General features: G+C 45.7%; 1 protein-coding gene and 3 long non-coding RNA genes across 4 annotated transcripts; all 4 read right to left on the reverse strand.

Annotated features, from left to right (window-relative positions):
- Positions 1-4,477: 4,477 nt before the first annotated feature.
- LOC130198251 (uncharacterized) lies at positions 4,478-5,384 on the reverse strand. The gene is made up of 2 exons (XR_008832592.1): positions 5,307-5,384; positions 4,478-5,192 (listed from the first exon to the last, which is right to left on the reverse strand). It is a non-coding gene; the product is annotated as an uncharacterized LOC130198251 (long non-coding RNA).
- Positions 5,383-6,230, reverse strand: LOC130198248 (uncharacterized). Its single transcript, XR_008832588.1, has 3 exons — positions 6,014-6,230; positions 5,745-5,912; positions 5,383-5,431 (listed from the first exon to the last, which is right to left on the reverse strand). It is a non-coding gene; the product is annotated as an uncharacterized LOC130198248 (long non-coding RNA).
- A 193-nt stretch (positions 6,231-6,423) lies between these two features.
- Positions 6,424-7,820, reverse strand: LOC130198249 (uncharacterized). Its single transcript, XR_008832589.1, has 4 exons — positions 7,515-7,820; positions 6,982-7,116; positions 6,770-6,863; positions 6,424-6,448 (listed from the first exon to the last, which is right to left on the reverse strand). It is a non-coding gene; the product is annotated as an uncharacterized LOC130198249 (long non-coding RNA).
- Positions 7,821-16,136: 8,316 nt separating this feature from the next.
- Positions 16,137-17,365, reverse strand: LOC130198347 (uncharacterized). Its single transcript, XM_056421499.1, has 4 exons — positions 17,229-17,365; positions 16,627-17,111; positions 16,412-16,516; positions 16,137-16,283 (listed from the first exon to the last, which is right to left on the reverse strand). Exons 2-4 carry the CDS (start codon positions 17,026-17,028, stop codon positions 16,137-16,139), a joined length of 654 nt encoding a protein of 217 aa, XP_056277474.1. The 5' UTR covers positions 17,029-17,111; positions 17,229-17,365.
- Positions 17,366-22,814: the final 5,449 nt, after the last annotated feature.

Below are 22,814 nucleotides of genomic sequence, written 5' to 3' on the forward strand. Positions count from 1 at the left end.
TTCCCAAATTTTATTATAAAATGATACCAATTTCGTCATTGCTAACCTCCCTAAATGCTTCAGCATTATATAACATATTTCATCCTTCCCTGGTGATGTCAATCCGGCTCTTTCTATCCCCCTTTGAACCTCTTCCAAAGTAAATGGGGCATCCATTGAACTATGAGTATTGTCTCTTCTTTCCAGAGCACCAGGATGAGCCGACCGTGTCCTTTCCCTCCCTAATTTACCCTCTCCTGTAAGGTTGGCAGAGCTGTGGATTTCTGTTAACGCTTTTGCCATCATCTCTGCCCTCTCCCCATCTGTCGCTGCCGTTTCCTCCCCTTTCTTCAGTACTGGATACTGCCATACTTTTCTGATTCCTCTCATGCTTCTGATCATCCCCCAAATCTCTCCCACAGGTGTTGATCTCCCAATTCTACGACAGTAATTCCTCCAGCTTTCCCTTTTTGCTTTCCGAATGGTTCCCCGTACTCTTGCCTGCGCTTGTTTGTACTGGATCAGATTCTGGAAGTTATGTGTTCTTTTTAACAGCTTAAGAGCTTTGTTTCTTTCTTTCACTACTCTCCCACATTCCTCTGTCCACCAGGGGACCCCCTTTCTTTTCATCCTTCCTTTACTTTTAGCTATTGCTTGTTTTGCTGCTTCCAGTATTGTAAATGTCATTTTTATATCAACCTCGTCGACATCTTCATTTAAGTCTATTTTATCCATTTCTTGCTCGCATATATATTTGAAAAGTTCCCATTTTGCCCTATTAAACACCCACTTTATATCCACTCTCCCTGCTCCTTACTCCTTTGTAATGCTATTTTACACTTTATTGGAAAATGATAACTGCCCACTGATGTTTCCTCTTCTACCTCCCACTCGCATATCCCTGCTAAACTCCTCGATACAATGGTGAAGTCTAGCGCCGACATGTTCCCTGTGTGCACATCTAATCTAGTCCCTCTGCCATTGTTTAAACAAACCAAATTGTGTTCCTCTAGTAACTCTTCCATTACCTCCCCATTGAGATCTGATCTTGCTCCACCCCATAATGTACTATGTGCATTAAAATCTCCACATACCACCACCTTGTTGCCACCTATCCTTTCAATTTGTGCCAATATATTCACCTCTAATTTTTTACAGGGATTATAAAAATTTACAACTATGACCTCTCCTTCCCTTGCCCAGATCTCCACAGTTACATATTGGAGCTCGGTCCCTATCTTCACCTCTCTAAATGTGACGTCTTCACTCATAAATGTGGCACATCCTCCTCCCTGACCCTCCCTATCACACCGAACACACGCATATCCAGCTAGTCTGAAGTCCACATTTGGTTTTAACCATGTTTCCTGTATGCATATGACATCTGGCTTACTAGGCATATCCCCAACATATTTTTTGAATTCTTGTCCATTTACCAACAAACTCCGAGCATTCCATTGTAGAATTAACATGATGATTAATCCTGTGAGCATGATTCTTTGGTTAACTGCCCCTGTTTCCTAAGCTCTTCCTGTACCGCCATCCCAGTTATTCTGTGAATATTTAAGTATCTTGCTGCACTTTTTACTATTATTTCAATTTTCTCAGATCTCCCTTTTGCCTGGAATGTGCAGTTAACCACTTCTGCCATGAAAAACACAAAGTTCTCCTTATTTACTGCCATTATATTCTCATCTCCCCTCTTAGCCGATAGTTGTTCACTTGGCTGTTGAGCCGGTTCCTTCCTTACTACATCTCCCCCCCCCCTCTTTCCCCCCCTCTCTCCCCCCTCTTTCCCTCTGAGCCCTCTTTGCTGCTTCTGCATACGATATATTCATTTTCACTTTCAGCTGCTGCACTACCACTGCCTTCTTTCTCACTTCACACCCACCATAGGCCACACTGTGTGCACCTCCGCAATTTGCACATTTGATCTCTGTCCCAGCCTCACATTTCCCGTAGTCATGTTCCCCTCCACATTCTCCACATCTTTGCTTCCCTTTACACGCTGCCGCAATATGGCCATACTTTTGGCATTTGAAACACCTCAAAGGTGGTGGGACATACACTCTTACTCTATACCTTAGATACCCCACAGTAACTGAGTCAGAAAACACCCTTTCTTCAAAATCTAGCAGCACTGACAAACTGTCCACCCTTTCTCCACCTCGTCTTGCCTGCAGACGTTTAATCCCTAGAACTTTACCCCCTTTAATACTTGCTCTCAGTTCCTCCACGTTCTCTTCCACTGGGATACCGTATATCACGCCTCTAACAAAGGGCCCATCATTCAGCTTCTTCACGCTCTCAACCACTATGTTGCACACTTTTTTCAGCTTCATTGCTTTCCCTCTCTGCCCCTCGTCCTTACACTGGATCAACAATCCGCCATCAGACAGCACCTTCGCCATCACAATCTCACCAACTTTCTCCTTCAACCCGCGAGTCAGCGCCACCGGGCTTATTTTCCGAATGTCATTTCCGTCCTTGAATCTCACAATTATTTTGAACCCCTCCTTCTCTGCAATCTTCTCCCTCATCACCCTGCTTTTCTCTCTCCCGTCCCCACGACTACCAGATCTACTGCTACGACTCCTGGCTCGTTTCTTATTCCCCACTTCAGTCCAGCTATTATAATCCATATCCTCACTCCCACCCTCTCCATCACTATCGCCTGCCGTCCTTAGTCCAGTCACAGGTCAGTGTATGTACACTCCGTTGAAACTAATCCTCCAAACTTTCTGTAGTTAGTCACGCTTACAAGCTTCGCACCACTCCGGAAAAAACAAAACAAAACGACAGCCGCCCGCCTCCCTGCCCTTCGCCCCCGTCGCCGACGTCATGGGAAACGCCTCACGGAGAGCTGATTGGCTCTTAGATTTCTTCTTCTTCTTGTTTTTTAAGGGCAGTTGGCATCCATATAATTGGTGCATTACCGCCACCCTCTGGAGTACTAATCCGTCAGTTGACACAACAACAACAAATATATATATATATATATAAAATAAATAAAATGAAATAAATAAAATAAAATAAAATAAAAATTAACCCTCATCCCTACATTTCAACTATGGCTCTTAGATTTCATCACAAACGCCACACTATATACGCCATATGTTGTTATGTTGTCATGGTAACAGGATATATTCAAGCCCTACAGTCTCTCACACTTGAGCTCTTAACAGGTGACGTCAGGGAGCCTTTGAGGGTTCAGGGTTTATTATATATTAAAATGTCATTGTATTGGGTCATCCAACAACAACAGAACACACCAGCCTCGACCTTTAGTCTGACTATTCAACATGTAAACGTCTAAACAGAATGAAAGTCCATCACCAGGTGGCGCTAGAGGACCACCAAAACAGAGAGAGTCCAAGCCTGCAGACTGGAGAACTGTCGTCCAGCTGGGTTTTCTCTCTTCTTTACTGCTCACATGAACGTCTCACTTGTGTCAAAATAAAACCTTTTTTTAACAACATGATGCAGACATTCACATTCATCTCTCAAAGCATCAACAGCACACTGAATGCCCTTTGTTTACCTTTTTCCTTTTCTCACACAGAGGGTTCCAGTGCATTAAATCTACTCTCCTTTCAATAAATACACAACAGAGCAGAAGGTGTACATGTTGTTTCACAAAAAACATACAGAGCAGCTGAATGATGCAGGAATCAATAAAGTTACTTCTAACGATTCCAAGTAAGTTTCACATCTTTAACATATTGTCATGTATTTATTATTTATTGTTGACGGTGTGGCGAGACAAGGGTGTGGTTTGAGTTCTAGAGGACAGTAACTAATCGTATTAGGAGCACAACAACGACACCTTATGAATGTCTCTAAAGAGAAGTTGTGCTTCAGCATCAAGAACTCAAAAGGGCTGATTCATGATACTGAGGAGCAGGAGACGTGGTTCACTAAACAATCTTCATTTTTACACTCAATAATCACAACAAAGATTATAGTGCACAGCAACTGCTACAGTAAAATTGGCTGAGTAAAATGTACTCAAATTGAATAAAATTTTACTCTAAAAAAGACAACATTTGGTCCCAGTCCAAATAGAGTAAAATTTACTCTTATGACAGAGTTAAACTTTCAGTTAAATTTACTCTATTTAGTGCAAGAATTTTACTCTACCTGATGATAATTCACTCTTTAGCATAAAATAAAAACAACTCTACCCTAGTTTTACTCTATTTAGTGCAAGAATTTTACTCTACCTGATAATTCACTCCATTTAGCATAAAATAAAAACAACTCTACCCTAGTTTTACTCTGTATAGAACTGAATTTTACTCAATATAGAAATCAAAATTATAAATGGTACATCATTTTACTCCAAATAGAATATATTATGAAGTGAATGTTACTCAAAAGAGTTTAACTTTATTATGAATAGAACAGAATTTTACTCACTATATAACTTTTTACACTCAGTCATTATACACTGCAAAGTTTTTAAAAAGGTGAAATAAATAGATCAGAACCCAATACCTTAAGTGACACCTTTACTTTATTAAGTGTTCACAGGAAACAGTATGGCACAATATAAAAACTGGAGTCATTATGACTGCAAGACACCTGTAAATCAAATGCTTTGTGACAGAAGAGATCGTTGACAAACACAATATGAGGTCCGTCTGTTGTGTACAAAACTTGAACTGCATTAAAATGCTCGATGAGACACTGTTTTGTAGTGCAAAAGTAACAAAAAACAATGTCTCATCCTTCACAACAGCATGGTGGATCTTATGAAAAACTGGCATGTCACAATGAATTTTAACACATACAACTAAATTAGTATTTGTCTGAGAGCTCTTACAAATGAAAAACAACATTTTAGAATACCTTAATTCTGGAATGGAGCCCTCACAGAAAAACAAATCAGAAAAATCTACTCAACGCAGCATCTGAGCCCTCAACTCTGCAACTCTAGGATTCACCTTGGTTGTATCAATATCGATTTCATAAATGGTTGACTGAAGGACGTTGTACACATTGACGAGATCGTGGTTGTACGAAGTGCCAAAGACAAAGTGAGCTTAGAAAAGCTCATCAAATCAAGCAAGAGAGCCAGATGACTTACAAGATCTTGCATGTTTGTCAATGAAGTACTTGTGAATCACATTCCTCTGAGTTCCCACAGCAAGCAGGTATGGTTGAAGGCTGCCTGCGATTCCATCGAGATGCCCCTGGATGCTGGTCCCTGTCTGTGACAGAAGAAAAAGTTTGAGAAAACAGCTTTTTTTTTAAAACACCAAGAAAACGACAAAAAGATATGTGGTGTGATATAGCTCGTGATGTTTCCTGTATGGCAGCCTTACCTTGATGAACTTCACAAGATTCTCACTGGTTTGTCTGGCGGAGAGCTTTCCTGGTCTCTTGCGGCCAAGAGGTGACGGCAGCAGGTGCACAAGGATCAAAATGGACGACATGTCACTGTCCCATCCTGAAAGAATAAAGTAATAATGAAAAACAAAGACTTCCAGGATTACTTTAATACAAAAATCTAAACACTACTTTATGTACCAAAAAAAGTCAGCACAAATAGTGTTGCACTTCTAATGCTCCCATTTACAATAAATAGGCTTTATGCACAGCTCCACTACTTCCTGAACTTAAGCCAGCTCCTTTATTTCCTGTCTTACATTGTTGGACCAACTGATTAATCCAGCTGCATCAAGTGCTTTTTCCTAAAAACATTCAATCTTATCACAACCAAAACAGAACAATAACAATATAATCCATTTATTTCGCCTCACCACTTTCGACTTCTGTTGTGGATTCAGCAGTCTGGACGAGGTACTGCAGATCATCCGACTGAGACCACGGCTTTGTTCAAGGACTTTTTTCTTGTAAATTGTGGGCCACTTCTCCAGGAACTTTGCAGAGATGTCATCATCAAACATCAAAGTAAAATCTTGCTCAATCTGCAGAATAGATGAAATCATGTTGTTAATGATGTTTCTTAAATACAAGTCAACAAGTTACAAGTTAAAATACAAGTTACAATGAAGTAAGTTGAACATACTAATCCTTGTATGTCCAGGAATCTTGGGAAGGCCAGAAAGACATCAGAGGACTTCACTGGATCATGAATGATCTTTTGGCGATAGTTGAAGGTCTGCTTCATCTTCGTCATAACAATTCCTTCATCAGCTGTATGCTTCATCAGTGCAATGGCCTCAGAACACAAGCTGTCAGTTATTGGGGATTGTCCCCTCCCTCAAGTCTCTTTCAGCTGATGGGCCCCCTGTAACAGTGGATATGATGGATATGACAGTGTCCTAGGATTTAATAAACAACACTTGGGAACTCTGCCATGATTCTCATGTATGCAGTTTGGTTACAGGTAACAATAACACATACCCATTTGTGTTCTTGAGAGTCTCATGGCCTTCTTTTGTCCATCAGAAGCTTCCTTTGGACAAACTTCAATCTCAAGCCAGATACCCACTCCCATCTTCTGCATTGTAGAAATTTTACCAAAAAGATATTATTCAGAGTGAAATTAATTGTTATTTTGGACAAGTTTGAATTAGCAGGATAACATATTTTAACACTTAAATCTAAAAAAATGCAGCAGCTGAGCTGAACTTGCTCAAGACTGGACTGCTACCACTGATGGTGGACGTGCATGAATGTTAACATCTTTAGTTTTTCTCAAACCATAGCCAAGCAGTTAATATATACATATTTTTTAAATCTAGCTGTACATCATGCTCGAAAACTGTTGAGTTTAGAAGTGAAGACTAAATAGGTAGGACTAATTATTTTCTGAACTTACATAACCAAACTTGCTCCTTGGATCAGCCAGGTATGGGAACAAGTTGATGATCCCCTTTGCGTGGTCCTCTTTGACACGCCTTGAAGGACTTGTCCTACACATATACACACAAACTATGAGCACTGTTGAAAATATTAGAGTGTAAATGACACTGTCAGCAAACTTGGTGCATACAAAACGTTAGTTGTGAATTAAATAATATTTCAGCATACCCATGTTCACTTATTTGTGCAACCAATATCTTGACCATGTCGCTCCGCCTGCCATCTGTTAAGACTTTTTGTCTGAGCATACTCATTGATGATCCTCTCTCCGCCAGGTTTGTTCTTTAGAACATCTTCAATCATCTAGGTGACATTAAAAAAAATTACACTACTATAAAATCAGATCAATGTAAACACATAAATCTCCTCATCTACGAGCACACACGACTTCTATGTAGAGCTGCAACAATTAATCAAACAAAAAATAATCAACTATTTTGATAATCGAATAATTGGTTTGAGTAGGGTTTTTTGAAACCAAATAAGCTTTTAAGAAGATTTCAGCTTCTTAAACGTTAATATTTCTGGTTTCTTTGTTCCTTTATGACAATGGACTCAATATCCCTTTAGTTTGTGGACGAGACATTTGAGGACGTCATCTTGCGGACGGAAACTGACATTTTATTGACTAAACAACAAATCGATTAATTGTTTAAAATGTAAACTTTTTGAAGGTGTGTAGTGCAATCAGCATTGCTTACTTTGGCAAGAGAGGTGTTTTCAGCTCTCTGTCTTGTGGCAGGACTGCACTGCAATATTACGGTGTCATCAGAGTCCCCTTCAATATCCCCACTGGAGCTGGTAAAGGAGCTGCTTGCAGGGGAACTCAGGCAATCTGTCAAACCATGTAAACATTCAGCTGGTGTGATTAACACGAATACCATACAATTGCCAAAAGTATTAAAGTAACTACCAAAAAAATATCATACAAACAAAGATTATTGGAGCTATAATAAACTAACAATCCAGCAGATTTATCTGCTCGTCTTAAATAGAACATGTTAGGCTCGCCAAGACTCAAAGAATGAATGACACGGTGTGCTCAGTGGCTACGTGGTTAACCCTTGTGTTGCCTTTGGGTCATTTTGACCCGAATCAATATTACACCTCCCCGCTTTAGGATTAATTTGACCCCATTCAATGTTTAATGTCGGTGTTCTTTCGGTAGTCAACAAACAAACATAAAGTGCCTCACACTTAAACTTGGAAAACAATATTAATTCTAATAATTTTCTGGAGGTTTTAATTGCTGGCGTCAAATTGAACCCAAAGGGTAAAATATGTTAGTAAATATAAAGTTAACAGGAGGGTGAAACATTGAATCGGGTCAAAATGACCCAACGGCGGGGGGAGGGTGTAATATTGATTCGGGTCAAAATGACCCTAAGGCAACACAAGGGTTAAGACTCTTAAGTCCAAGGTTGGGATGCTGAACTTCTTGGAACCTGTGAACATAAAAAAAATTAATGCACTTAAAATTTATTATGAACTCCAGAACAAGGGAAATTTAATAAAATAAGCAATATAAACCTCTACAGTTAAGGTATATCTTCTCCTTAGTAATAGTGCATTAAAATCTGCACCATGCCCCCAAACCGACAGCTTCAGTTTGTTTACTGTGTTAGACTGAAATTCATTAGGTTTTCCACTCACCACTTTCCAAATACAATGCGTACTTGGCCCTCAAAACAGGTATTTTTGTCGATCTCTGTACTTCACTCCAACAGCATTCATCCTACATGACATGAAAAGGTTATATGTATTAGCTTTTGCACATCTATTTACAAAGTCATTCGTTAACATTCATGATCCATTGTCCACCTTGACTTATTCCATTTGTATTGTACACATGTTGTCTATGCTGCTCTGATTAAGTAAATCGGGTGAACAAAATAATGGCCAACTCTATAGCAGCAACAAGTTACGTAAATGACATGTCTATAAGGTTTGTATGATGCTAGTCCAACACACTGGCCATGAGGGAATGTCAGTAGAAGTATATACCTGCTAACCAAACTGCAGATAAAAATAGAAGTAAAACACACAAGCTTGCTCATCGAACAGCGAAAACGGTCAATGTACAGGACTCAATTCAGAGTAAAACATGTGTTTGCTAACCAAACAGCAGGTCTAACAAAACAGACATTACTAAGTAGGAAGCAGGTGAATTAAAACACCAAATGCTTACTAACCGGACAGCAGGTTAAATAAAAACCACACAGGATTGCAAACCACATGCTTGCTAGCCGAATAGCAGTTGAAACACACAATAGCTTGCTAACCTCGTGCTTGCTAGCCCAATAGAAGTTGAAACATACACAATAGCTTGCTAACCTCGTGCTTGCTAGCCGAATAGCAGTTGAAACACACACAAGATGTCACGTCAATGTACACCATTAAATTTAGAGTAAAACACATGTGCTTACTAACCGAACAACAATGACCCTAACACACAAATTCGCCAGCTATCATGTAACTCACCGGCTTTACTTTTCAAATAAGCCAACAAAAAATGCTGATGACATTTTATCCTATATTTAGTACTTTGCAGACTTACCTGGCTCACCGCCATCTCGCTGCCACTCACCTCACCTTGCACTGCGGGACTAGAAAATGGCGGCAGAAACGAAACTTAACAAACATTAGTGGGCGTGTTCTTAATATTACTCCAAGAAGGTTTACTCTGTTTTTTAACTCCCATTCTTGTGGTCATCGGAAATAATTATAATCCGAAATGAATAAAAATGACTCTTTCAGAGGAAAATAATGTTAACTCTGGAAAAATTACTCTACCCTTTTCCTGTGTACTAAAAAGAGCCATATATGCAACTATTTATAGAGAGATGTGTGACCTCTGTGAGATGTCTCCTGGCCAAATGAATGTCATGGAGCATTGTTTCTTTAACATAGAAATACATATGTATATATTTATATTTATTTATGAATATAGAAATTTATATTTATTCATGTATTTAAATATATATATATTTTCAATATGTATATACAGGACTGTCTCAGAAAATTAGAATATTGTGATAAAGTTCTTTATTTTCTGTAATGCAATTAAAAAAACAAAATGTCATGCATTCTGGATTCATTACAAATCAACTGAAATATTGCAAGCCTTTTATTCTTTTAATATTGCTGATTATGGCTTACAGCTTAAGAAAACTCAAATATCCTATCTCTAAATATTAGAATATCATGAAAAAGTATACTAGTAGGGTATTAAACAAATCACTTGAATTGTCTAATTAACTCGAAACACCTGCAAGGGTTTCCTGAGCCTTGACAAACACTCAGCTGTTATAAATCTTTTTTTTTACTTGGTCTGAGGAAATATTCAAATTTTATGAGATAGGATTTTAGAGTTTTCTTAAGCTGTAAACCATAATCAGCATTATTAAAAGAATAAAAACTTGCAATATTTCAGTTGATTTGTAATGAATCCAGAAATGCATGACATTTTTGTTTTTTGAATTGCATTACAGAAAATAAAGAACTTTATCACAATATTCTAATTTTCTGAGACAGTCCTGTATATATAAATATAAATACACATAGATATATATATTAAAGAAAAATATTTTAAAAACATCTCTCTCTCTATATATAAATATAAATACTAGGGCTGTCAATCGATTAAAAAAAAGTAACTAATTAATCGCACATTTTGAAATTGCGATTTATTAATCGCGATTCATCGCGATTAAAAGTTTTTTCCTTCTTTTTAAAGACAAAACTTCACACAGAGCTGTGTTTTCAAAGAGGCTCCTACATATACAGTGCCAGCGAGGTATTTAATATCGTGGATGATAAATTGTTTCTTCAGTGAAACATCAGATTAGTAAAAAAAAAAAAGTATATTGAGACCCCATTGGTCCTGTCATCTTTAACATTGAACAGCAGCAGAACCAGTGGCCTTGGTAACTGACTGACATTCACATATGTCACGTTAACCCTCTGGAGGCTGGGGGCATTCTATACATTTTACCAAAAAAATTAAATTCACCGTTTAAAGTCTTTTGCATGTGACACACCCCCACGTGTTCTACATCAAACATTCCAGAACAATCTCAGCTCTGTAATGAGGCTCATTGTCCTCACGCCGTGTTCTCTGGTTCTCTGACTGACAGGCTGCTAAATGAGCCTCACCTGTGAGGTGGGAGGTCCAACAATTCAAGATGGCGGCGCGCACGGACGCAGCGGCCCCTCTCTGTCCTGACCATTTGGTGTTTTGTTCTGTTTCTAAATGTTTGTGCAAAAGTTCGTCCATAAATTGTTCGCCTCGTCTGTCTACGTCGGAACCCAAATATAGTCGCCAGGTTCTGTTAACCATCGGCAGGACCAAACTACACGGCACTCTGGACGCTGAACAAGCGGAAACACTCATGAGCACGGATTACCATGGCCCACGACCGACCACACCGGACTCGACTGCCACTCCTCCCCAGAAAGGAGGCGCGCAAGCGTTGTGAGAGGAAGCAGAAGAGGGGTAAACGGAGGAACCCGAGCTAGGCTAGCGGCTGAGCCAACTCGTCCAGCCATACCATCCATTATCATGACTAATGTGCGATCCTTGGACAATAAAATGGACCACATTAGACTGCTGCAGACGGAGCAGCGAGGCGTGAGGACTGCTGTGTGCTTATCTTCACGGAAACATGGCTAGCGACAACATCCCGACTCTGCTGTGAGACTGGAGCAGCTAACATGCTACCGGCGGACAGAGCCCTCGCTGATGGAGGAAAACTCGCGGCGGCGGGGTCTGTGTTTACATCCGGGACGCATGGTGCCGGGACGCTGCCGTGGTATGTAGACACTGCTCACCACTGGCGGAGTTTATGATCGTAAGGTGCCGTCCTTTTTATCTGCCGAGGGAATTTACGGCGATTCTGCTAGTCGCTGTTTACATCCCCCCGACTTCCAACAACAGTGATAGAAATGCGGCACTTTGTGAACTGTATCAGGCCATCAGCGAACAACAGACGGCTCACCCGGACGGCTTCACCATCGTTGCTGGAGATTTCAACCATGCAAACCTTAAGACTGTCCTTCCCAAACTACACCAGCATGTTGATTTCCCTACAAGAGGAGACAACATTTTGGATCTGGTCTACACAACCCACAAAAGGCGTACAAGGCCTCCCCTCCCCACATAGGTCGCTCTGACCACATCACCGTCATGCTAATGCCAGCATACAGACCCAGAGTGAAAGCCTCCAGACCGGTTCTGAAGCAGGTAGGTGTGGCCAGAGGGGCCTCCTGCGCTCCAAGACTGCTTTGACTCAACAGACTGGGGAATGTTTAAACAGGCAGCCACATACAACGACCACACAGACATTGGGGAGTACACAGACACTGTTACTTCTTACATTAGCAAGTGCATTGATGATGTGACCCACGTAAAGACCATCACCACTCGGGCTAACCAGAAGCCGTGGCTAACAGGGGAAGTCCATCGGCTGCTGAGGACTAGAAATAGGGTCTTCAGAGCTGGGGACGAAACGGACCTGAAAACAGCGAGAGCCAACCTGTCACACGGCATCAGGAAAGCAAAAAATTCCTACAAAAAAGATAATCCGGCACTTTAAAGACAGCAGAGACACACGCAGCCTGTGGCGGGGCATTCAGACCATCACAGACTATAAACCCACGCCACAGAACTGCGACAGCAACATCTCTCTGCTTAACAACCTCACCAGCTTCTTTGCACGGTTTGAAGCACAGAACAGCACTCGTCCACATAAGACTCCGCCCCCACCCCACGATCAGGTGCTGTGCCTGTCTGCTGCCAGCGTGAAGGACTCTCTCGTCCATCATCACCCACAAGGCAACAGGTCCAGACAACATCCCTGGTCGTGTGCTGGAGGTCTGCGCAGAGGTGCTTAAGGACGTCTTCACGGATGTCTTTAATACTTCTCTGAGACAAGCTGTTGTTCCATCATGCTTCAAGTTAACCACCATCATACCTGTGCCAAAGAAATCCACTCCGTCCTGCTTCAACGACTATCGTCCAGTGGCACTGACCCCCATAATCATGAAGTGCTTTGAACGACTAGTCATGTCGCATATCAAATCCATTCTCCCCCCCACTCTGGACCCTTTCCAGTTTGCATACGGGCCAAACGGTCCACGGAGGATGCAATCTGCTCTGCTCTCCACCCAGCCCTCACCCACCTGGACAAAAAGACTCCTATGTAAGAATGCTGTTCATAGACTTTAGCTCAGCATTCAACACAATCATCCCACAACAACTAATCTGCAAACTTGACCAGCTGGGGCTCAACACCTCGCTGTGTAACTGGCTGCTGGACTTCCTGAGTGAGAGGCCACAAGCACGTGTTGGCAACAACACCTCGAGCAGCATCACACTCAGCACAGGGCCCCTCAGGGCTGTGTGCTCAGTCCTCTGCTCTTCACCTTGCTGACTCACGACTGCAAAACCAGCTACAGCACCAATCACATGGTCAAGTTTGCAGATGACACAACATTGATAGGTCTCATCACCAAGGATGACGAGACCCTCTACAGGGAGGAGGTCAACCTTCTGACCACGTGGTGCGAGCCAACAACCTCCTGCTCAACAACAGCAAGACCAAAGAGACGGTTGTTGACTTCCGGAAACCACACCCATCACCCACCACTGACCATCAGCGGTGCGGACATTGAGCAGGTCAGCAGCACCAAATTCCTGGGGTGGAAATCAGTGAGGACCTCGTGGACAGCCAACACTACATCGCTGGCAAAGAAAGCACAGAGGCGCCTCTACTTCCTCCGGAAACTGAGGAAAGCAGGAGCCCCATCCATCATGTGCACCTTCTACCGCGGCACCATCGAGAGCATCCTGACCAACTGCATCACTGTGTGGGCGGAAGCTGCACAGACCACAGCAGGAAAGCCCTGCAGCGCATAGTGAAGGCAGCTGGAAGGATCATGGGTGCCTCACTCCCCCCCCTCCCTGCAGGACATATACAACACCCGCCTCACCCGCCAGCGACCTCGATTGTAGTGACCCCTGCCACCCCTCACACGGTCTCTTCAGCCTCCTGCCCTCTGGGAGGAGATGCCGGAGCCTCGGGCTCACACCACCAGGCTGTCCAACAGCTTCATCCACCAAGGCGGTCAGGAAGCTGAACTCTCTCCCCATCCTCCCACTCCGTCCTCTTTCAGACTCACATGTCTGAATGCTGCTAGCACAATTTATGTTGTCTATATGTTTACATGTTTCTTACTATTTTTGCACTTTATGTTGTCTATGCACTTTATGTTGTTTATATGTTCACATGTTTTTTACTATTTTTGCACTCTATGTTGTCTATATGTTGCACAATTCACTTTATGTTGGACAGAAGAGAAACGCAATTTCGATCTTCTGTATGTTTGCACATATGGAAAATTGACAAATAAAACTGACTTTCACTTTTGACTTTGATATATACATTGTAATTCTATTATCTCTCATTTGAGTTACTGTGGCCCTGGGTAAAAGTGATGAAAACTGGTCAGTCTAACAAAACAATATTGTAGCTTTTACTCTAATCAGAGTATTGGAGAGTTATTAGTCACTTGAAAACAAGAGTTTGAAAGCAAAACGTATGAGAAATGCAATGATTTATTAAAATAAGATACGGACACAATATACAAAACACCACATTATAATAGAACACCTAAACATATTAAACAACTATATACAAAATTAATGTCCAAAGTTATTTCTTTCTCCTGCTTTCCAACCACTGCTCCTTTGGAACTGTCTCTACTGAGGGCAGTAAATGACCCCTTGTACTGGCTGTGCCCAGTCTCTGCAGTCCTGAACTGCCGCATTTTTGCGTGTTGTGCAGTACTTTTCTTGAAAGTGTTCTGCGGGCAGGAGCAGAAGTAGGAGCAGGGCCAGGAGCAGGGCCAGGAGCAGTGGCAGGAGCAGTGGCAGGGCCAGGAGCAGGACCAGGAGCAGCAGCAGGAGCAGTGGCAGGGCCAGGAGTAGGGCCAGGAGCAGGGCCAGGCGCAGTGGCAGGAGCAGTGGCAGGAGCAGTGGCAGGGCCAGGAGCAGGGCCAGGAGCAGTGGCAGGGCGAGGAGCAGGGCCAGGAGCAGTGGCAGGGCCAGGAGCAGGGCCAGGAGCAGGGCCAGGAGCAGTGGCAGGAGCAGTGGCAGGAGCAGTGGCAGGGCCAGGAGCAGGACCAGGAGCAGCAGCAGGGCCAGGAGTAGGGCCAGGAGCAGCGGCAGGAGCAGTGGCAGGGCCAGGAGCAGTGGCAGGAGCAGTGGCAGGAGCAGTGGCAGGAGCAGGGCCAGGAGCAGCGGCAGGAGCAGTGGCAGGGCCAGGAGCAGGGCCAGGAGCAGTGGCAGGAGCAGTGGCAGGAGCAGTGGCAGGAGCAGTGGCAGGGCCAGGAGCAGGGCCAGGAGCAGTGGCAGGAGCAGTGGCAGGAGCAGTGGCAGGGCCAGGAGCAGCGGCAGGAGCAGTGGCAGGAGCAGGGCCAGGAGCAGCGGCAGGAGCAGTGGCAGGGCCAGGAGCAGGGCCAGGAGCAGTGGCAGGAGCAGTGGCAGGGCCAGGAGCAGGGCCAGGAGCAGGGCCAGGAGCAGTGGCAGGAGCAGGAGCAGGGCCAGGAGCAGGGCCAGGAGCAGTGGCAGGAGCAGTGGCAGGGCCAGGAGCAGGGCCAGGAGCAGTGGCAGGGCGAGGAGCAGGGCCAGGAGCAGTGGCAGGGCCAGGAGCAGTGGCAGGGCCAGGAGCAGGAGCCAGAGCAGGAACAAGCCTCTGAGGGACCGAGGGTGAAGGGGAACAACTGCCTTGTGGCATTGGATGGGAGAAGGAAAGGTGGCTGTCGAACCACCAGCTGAGGGGCCAGGGATGGAGCAGGAAAGAGCTGCCGCTCCGACTTCCTCTTTAACCTGGCCTGTCCGACAGTGCTGCTGGGCAGCGTATAGAGGTGTGCCGGGCTCGGCAAGGTGGGTGTTGATGCTGGTGGTTGAGTGGCACAAATAAGAGGGTGAGCTGCCAGGAACATTTGACTGGGCATATTTAGCCCTTGTATGACAACTGCATTGTCCTGCTTCTTCACCCTCTTATTGTGCCACTGCACCAGGGTTGTATGGCTCACGTCCACCAGCTGCAGGGTGGTCTCCTGCATGACTATCCCGTTGTCAAGAATGCACTGCCTGACTGTACGATAGACATCCAGTATTAGCAGCCATCTGGACAGCGTGCCTATACCCTTCTTCTTGGGACTACGGTGAATAGAGCAGAGCCTGATAAATATAGTCTCTATCAGGCGGCAGCAGTCAGGCCACTGTGCAAGTGGGCCAGTGGTTGTCAGGCTGTGCCTCTTCAAACTTTCCACCCCTGTGGTGAAGTCCTGCTTTTTTGGAGGACTTGAACCTCCCGTGTCCAGCCGACTCTGGTGCCTGGCAGAGAATATGATTCTTTTTTATCATACTCATCCAGGTTCTGCCACAGAGCAACAATGTTGCTTGCCTATGCAAAGAGAGAGTGATAGAGAACACGGTGCATGAGAAGAAAATAAATCTGAATCAATGAGTTTGAATATGAATTACTCGGCACAGAGAGAATCAAATATGTCAATGACAATAAATGTTCCTCACCGTCTGGTTGCTCAGAGCCATGGAGGACTGGTTCCTCAACTCCACCAGACACTCTGCCAACTTGTCCACCTTGTCCAACCCTGGCATGCACGAATTATCCACAGCCTGGACAAATCAGAGAAGGATTAGTCACACAATTTGAGGAAAGTAAGCAATGGGACAAAAGACAGAAACAGTGATTTTATTTATCTATACAAAATGATGTATTTATATACCTCGGACTCTGAGGAGACACCTGGCTGCGGTATGATGGCAGCAGGATGGAAGGAGGAACTAGCAGACTGGGAGGAGGAGGTAGCAGCCTGGGAGGAGGCAGGAGGCTGGAAGGAGGAGGTAGCAGCCTGGGAGGAGGCAGGAGGCTGGAAGGAGGCTGGAGGCTGGAAGGAGGCTGGAGGCTGGGAGGAGGAGGTAGCAGCCTGGGAGGAGGAGTTAGCAGGCTGGGAGGTGGACGCAGCAGGCAGGGAGGAGGCAGGAGTCTGGAAGAGCAGATAGGTGGCTGCAGGCTGAGAAGAGTCAGTGAGGCTTGGGTCATCCAGGAGACTTGACACTGTGTCTTCCTGGAAGCCCTCGTCTTCTCCTTCTTCTTCTTCCTCTGTCTCGTTCACATCCTCCAGCATATTGTCTGTCTCCTCTGAGTCAGGGAGTATTTTAAGGGGCTGGCCAGTCTGACTCAACAAATAATCAACCCCGATAAGCTCACCTGTGAAAAAGAGCAGAAACCCCAGCTTAAAAAGACAAACAAACACCACTAGTTTTAGTCAAAGCATACATATAACCGACAAAATTATTATGTAGCCAGGTATTTAACAATACATACCAGTGTACACTTAGAACAGGTCGCAGAAAAGGCCGCGCTAAGTCCACGGACTGTTCAGAAGCAGCACGAGGTGCTGCAGCTGCTGCTGGTGCTGAGACTGAGGCCACGGACATTTCAGTAGCAGCAAGAGCTGCTGGAGCAGGTGCTGGTGCTGGAGCAGGTGCTGGTGCTGGAGCAGGTGCTGGTGCTGGAGCAGGTGCTGGAGCAGGTGCTGGAGCAGGTGCTGGTGCAGGTGCTGGAGCAGGTGCTGGAGCTGGAGCAGGTGCTGGTGCTGGAGCAGGTGCTGGTGCTGGAGCAGGTGCTGGAGCAGGTGCTGGTGCTGGAGCAGGTGCTGGTGCTGGAGCAGGTGCTGGAGCAGGTGCTGGAGCAGGTGCTGGAGCTGGAGCAGGTGCTGGAGCAGGTGCTGGTGCTGGAGCAGGTGCTGGTGCTGGAGCTGGAGCTGGAGCAGGTGCTGGAGCAGGTGCTGGAGCAGGTGCTGGAGCTGGAGCAGGTGCTGGAGCAGGTGCTGGTGCTGGAGCAGGTGCTGGTGCTGGAGCTGGAGCAGGTGCTGGTGCTGGAGCAGGTGCTGGTGCTGGAGCAGGTGCTGGTGCTGGTGCTGGAGCAGGTGCTGGAGCAGGTGCTGGAGCAGGTGCTGGTGCTGGAGCAGGTGCTGGAGCAGGTGCTGGTGCTGGAGCAGGTGCTGGTGCTGGAGCAGGTGCTGGTGCTGGAGCAGGTGCTGGAGCAGGTGCTGGAGCAGGTGCTGGTGCTGGAGCTGGAGCAGGTGCTGGAGCAGGTGCTGGAGCAGGTGCTGGTGCTGGAGCTGGTGCTGAGGCTGAGGCCACGGACTGTGGAACAACAGCAGAATATTGTAACAACAACAGCATAACAGCTTTGTAACAGACATGCAATGCAAGATGAACAATAAAGAGACATCATTCTTAAACAAATCACCATAACGCCGTGGAATCCACAATCACAGGCCATGGCGGCCATGGACCCTCCAAAGAGCGTGGTCTGTCCACGGGCCTGCATGGGGCATTTCTCAATCTGAAATGGTAAGATTTGATATTTTGTTACGACCTCAGACACTTAGGAAGTAGGACCCAATTGCACGACCCGGGAGACAGAGATAAAGTATTTGTAAGTACTTTATTTTTCGGTTCGGCAGTGAACAAAATGAAAGCGCTCACGTAGTGAGGGATCAAAAACTTTTCAAGAGCATAACATAACCCGACCTGATCATGGCAAAAGACCAGGCAGACTGACAAGGAACACTGGGAGACAGGGGAATTTAAGCACATGGTAACAAGACACAGGTGGGACCAATCAGGGGCGGGGCTGACACTGATGAGCATAGGAGACAGGTGTGATGACAGGTGAAAACAATCAGGAAGCCTGGAATGAGAGAAAGCGAACATAAATGACATGAACCTCTCTAGCATATCTGTCGGTGCACAACAGTACCCCCTCTAGGGCCAACTCCTGATGGCCCAGGCTGATTGTAAAAGTCGTGGATAAGAGTCTTGTCTCGATAAATGAAGCAGCTATCCAGCTTCTAGCCTCAGGACCGTAACCCTTCCAGTCTACCAGGAATTGCTTGCCTCCCTATTACGGACCTCCAGTAGCTTACGGACCTTGTAAGCGTCACCTTCAAAGAACTGGGGCGGTGGAGGGCTTGGAGGCGGGAACAAGTGTGCTCTCACACACACGGCTTGATCTTACTAACGTGAAGCGTTGGGTGCACTCTCAAGGTCCTGGGGAGTTGCAAGCGTACCCGGCCGGGTTGATGACTCTGGACACTGGAAGCGGACCCACAAATCTGGAGCCAGTTTCTTTGAGGCGACATGGAGTGGTAAGTCTTTGGTAGAGAGCCAAACCTTTTGGCCTGGACTGTAGGAGGGGCGACCCTGCGATGAACGTCCGCAACAGCCTTCATCCGAGCTGAACCCGGAGAAGAGACTGGCGAGCACCAGCCCAAACTCTGCGACAACGTCTGATCATGGCATGTGCCGATGGAACCCTCACCTCTTCCTCGTTGTTAGGGAAGAGTGGAGGCTGGAAACCATTGACACAATGGAATGGAGAGAGACCTGTGGCCGCCGTGGGAAGGGTATTGTGGGCAACCTCGACCCATGTGAGGTGGTCACTCCAGGTGGTCTGGTTCGGAGGCGAGACAACGTGGCGTAGTCTCTAGTTCTTGGTTCAGGCGCTCCGACTGTCCATTTGACTGAGGGTGATATCCTGATGACAGGCTGACGGTGGCACCTATGAGTCGACAAAACTCTTTCCAGAAGGCGGAAATGAATTGTGGACCCCTGTCGGAAACAATGTCATTAGAGAATGCATGGATCCTGAACACGTGATTCATCATGACCTCTGCGGTGACTTTGGCAGAGGAAGCTTGGTCAATGGGATGAAGTGAGCCATCTTTGAAAATCGATCAACCACTGTTAGAACCGTAGTCTTGCCTCTGGATGAGGAAATCCTGTCACAAAATCCATCGAAATGTGTGACCAGGGCGATGGGGAATCGGCAGCGGCTGGAGCAAGCCCATCTTAACTTGAGATGAGGTCTTATTACACGCACACACGGACAAGCCGCTACATACTCGGCCACATTTTTCTTCATGGATGGCCACCAGAAACGTTGTTGAATCCTGAACATTGTTCTTGCTACTCCCGGATGGCACGAAAGCACAGATGAGTGAGCCCAGTGGATGACCTTGGGTGAAGAGCCTCAGGAACAAACAGCAGATTGTTGGGACACTCGCTAGGCGCTGGATTCATGACATTTGCCTCTTTAACGTCTGACTCCACTTGCCAGGAAAAGGCTCCGATCACCCGGTTAAGTGGAAGGATGGTCTTGGGCTCTACCGCAAGTGGTTCGGGATCGTAAAAGGCGAGACAAAGCATCGGGTTTTGATTCTGAGACCGGGGCGAAAAAGAGTGTGAAGTTGAATCTACTAAAGAAAAGTGTCCACCTGGCCTGGCGGGAGTTGAGGCGCTTAGCCTTTCTTATATATTCTAGATTCTTGTGATCTGTCAGACTAAAACGGTTGCTCTGCACCCTCTAGCCAGTGTCTCCATTCCTCGAGGGCAGCTTTTACAGCTAACAATTCCTTGTTTCCACGTCATAATTCCGCTCTGCCGTTGTCAACTTCGCGACAGGTAAGCACATGGATGCATCTTGTTGTCTTCTGCAGAGCGTTGAGACAGTACTCCTCCAATTCCCTCATTGGAAGCATCCACCTCGACCATAAACTGGCGCTGGGGATCTGGAATGGTGAGTATGGGAGCTGATGTGCATCTATCTCTGAGAAGTTTGAAAGCAAGATCCGCCTGGGGGGTCCACTTGAAGGGAACCTTAGGAGAAGTCAGAACATGCAGAGGAGCAGCAACAGAACTGAAATTCTAATAAACTTCCTATAGAAGTTAGCAAATCCTAGGAACTGCTGAACCTTTTTCCTGGAGTCTGGTGTGGGCCACTGGGATACTGCACTGACTTTTGGATCCATTTGGATATGATTAGGTGAGACTATGTATCCTAAGAAAGACACCTCTTCTGTGTGGAACTCGCTTCTCTGCCTTGACATATAGCTGATTATCCAGTAGTTTCTGCAAAACTTGGCGGACATGGTTAACATGAGATTTAGCGTCTGGGGAGAAAATCAGTATGTCATCCAGATACACAAACACTGAAATATTCAAGAATTCCATAAAACCTCATTCACAAAAGCTTGAAAAACAGCGGTGCATTGCACAGTCAAAAGGCATTACCAAGTACTCATAGTGACCATTCTGAGTGTTGAATCCAGTCTTCCACTCATCCCTTGTTTTATTCTAACCAAGTGATATGCATTTCTTAAATCCAACTTGGTGAATATCTTGGCCGTTGAAGCAGTTCAAAAGCAGATGACATGAGTGGCAGAGGATAGCGGTTCTTCACCGTAATGTCATTTAGTGGACTGTAGTCTATGCAAGGTCTCAGAGACCCGTCTTTCTTTTCCACAAAAAAAAATCCCGCTCCGGCTGGAGACGATGAAGGACGGATAATCCCTGATTTGAGTGAAGAGGAGATGTATTCATCCATTGCTGTTCTCTCAGGTCTCGAAATCGAGTAAAGTCTCCCCTTGGGAATGGGGGCTCCCGGTACGAGATCAATGGGACAGTCAAAATCTCGGTGAGGAGGTAGCGACAAGGCTTTAGACTTGTTAAAAGCTTCTTTTAAATCATGGTAACAGGAAGGTACCTTCTGTAGATCAGGATAGTCAGGGTGATCTATAATGATCCTACTAGAGTCTGTTGGTGCATTAACAGGTTGCGAAAGTTTACACCTGCCCTTACAATCCTCTCCATTCCTTAACTTTCCCTGAAGGCCAGTCTATGTGAGGATTGTGGATCTTCAGCCAAAACCCCAAAATAATCGGGTACTGATTCGACTCAAAATATGAAATTGCATGCTCTCGGTATGGTCCTTATTTATAGTAATCCGTATGGGCTCAGTGCAATGGGTAACTGTGAACAACAAGCGGCCGTCTAAGGCACTGGCACTAACAGGATGAGATAGCGGGACAGTTATTATCTTTAGCTGTTTGACTAGGCCCCAGTCTATAAGGCTTTCGTCAGCCCCTGAGTCTATTAACACACCCTGGTCAATGGTCTGATTGTTAATACAAATGTCTACCTGAGTAACAGGTCGAGGAGGAAGTCTGGGAAACTTGCTCACCAAGCGCCCTCCTTTTGACTGGTGAGCACGATCTTTTCCCGGGCACAGGCGAGTTGATGACCCGGCTGGCCGCGGTAGAAACAACAACCCTCCGTGACGGCGCTGCCTCTCCTCCAGAGAAAGCCTGGTTCTTCCAAGCTGCATGGGTTCACGGAGTCATTCGAAGTGTAGTCCTCTGATGGTCCGGTAACATGAGCTGGAAATCCTCCGCTGGCGCGCGACCCTCCGGGCGAATTCTGGAAGCTGGGAATAACATCTCGGTTGCGTCGGCGCTCCTCTCTCTTTCGAAGGCGGTTATCGATCCGGATGGCCACAGCGATGAGGATTCCAGATCCGGTGTCTCCAGTGGAGCCAGCTGGTCCTTTATCGGTTCGAAAGTCCTGTCATGAAGGCGTCACGAAGAGCGGAACATTCCATCCGCTGTCCGCTGCTGCTGTACGAAACTCGATGGCATAATCAACCACCTGGCGGTTGAGCTGGCGTATGTGAAACAGTCTTCTGCTGGCCTCCGGAGCATGCGATGAGTGGTCAAAGATGCGCCTCATAGTCTCTATGAAATCGGCCAATGAGTAACATAGTACGGTGTCTCTAGACCATTCTGCAGTAGCCCAGGCTGCAGCACTTCCCGTTAAATGAGACACAATAAAGGCCACTTTACCATGCTCAGATAAAAAGCTGCTGGGTTGTGTTGAAAATGCAGATCACACTGTACCAGAAAGGCTCTGCAATTGAAGAGTCTCCGGAAAATCTCTCCGGAAGAGCCAGCCGTAATGGGAGGAAACAGCCTGACCTGGGTCGTCAGCTGGAGTATTGACAGGCAAATTCTCAGCTGTGGATGACGTCACGGAGGAGCAGTCTGTTGATGAGTGAAAAATTATTCAT

The sequence above is a fragment of the Pseudoliparis swirei genome, chromosome 8 (genome assembly GCF_029220125.1).
Source record: "Pseudoliparis swirei isolate HS2019 ecotype Mariana Trench chromosome 8, NWPU_hadal_v1, whole genome shotgun sequence".
NCBI classification, from domain to species: domain Eukaryota; kingdom Metazoa; phylum Chordata; class Actinopteri; order Perciformes; family Liparidae; genus Pseudoliparis; species Pseudoliparis swirei.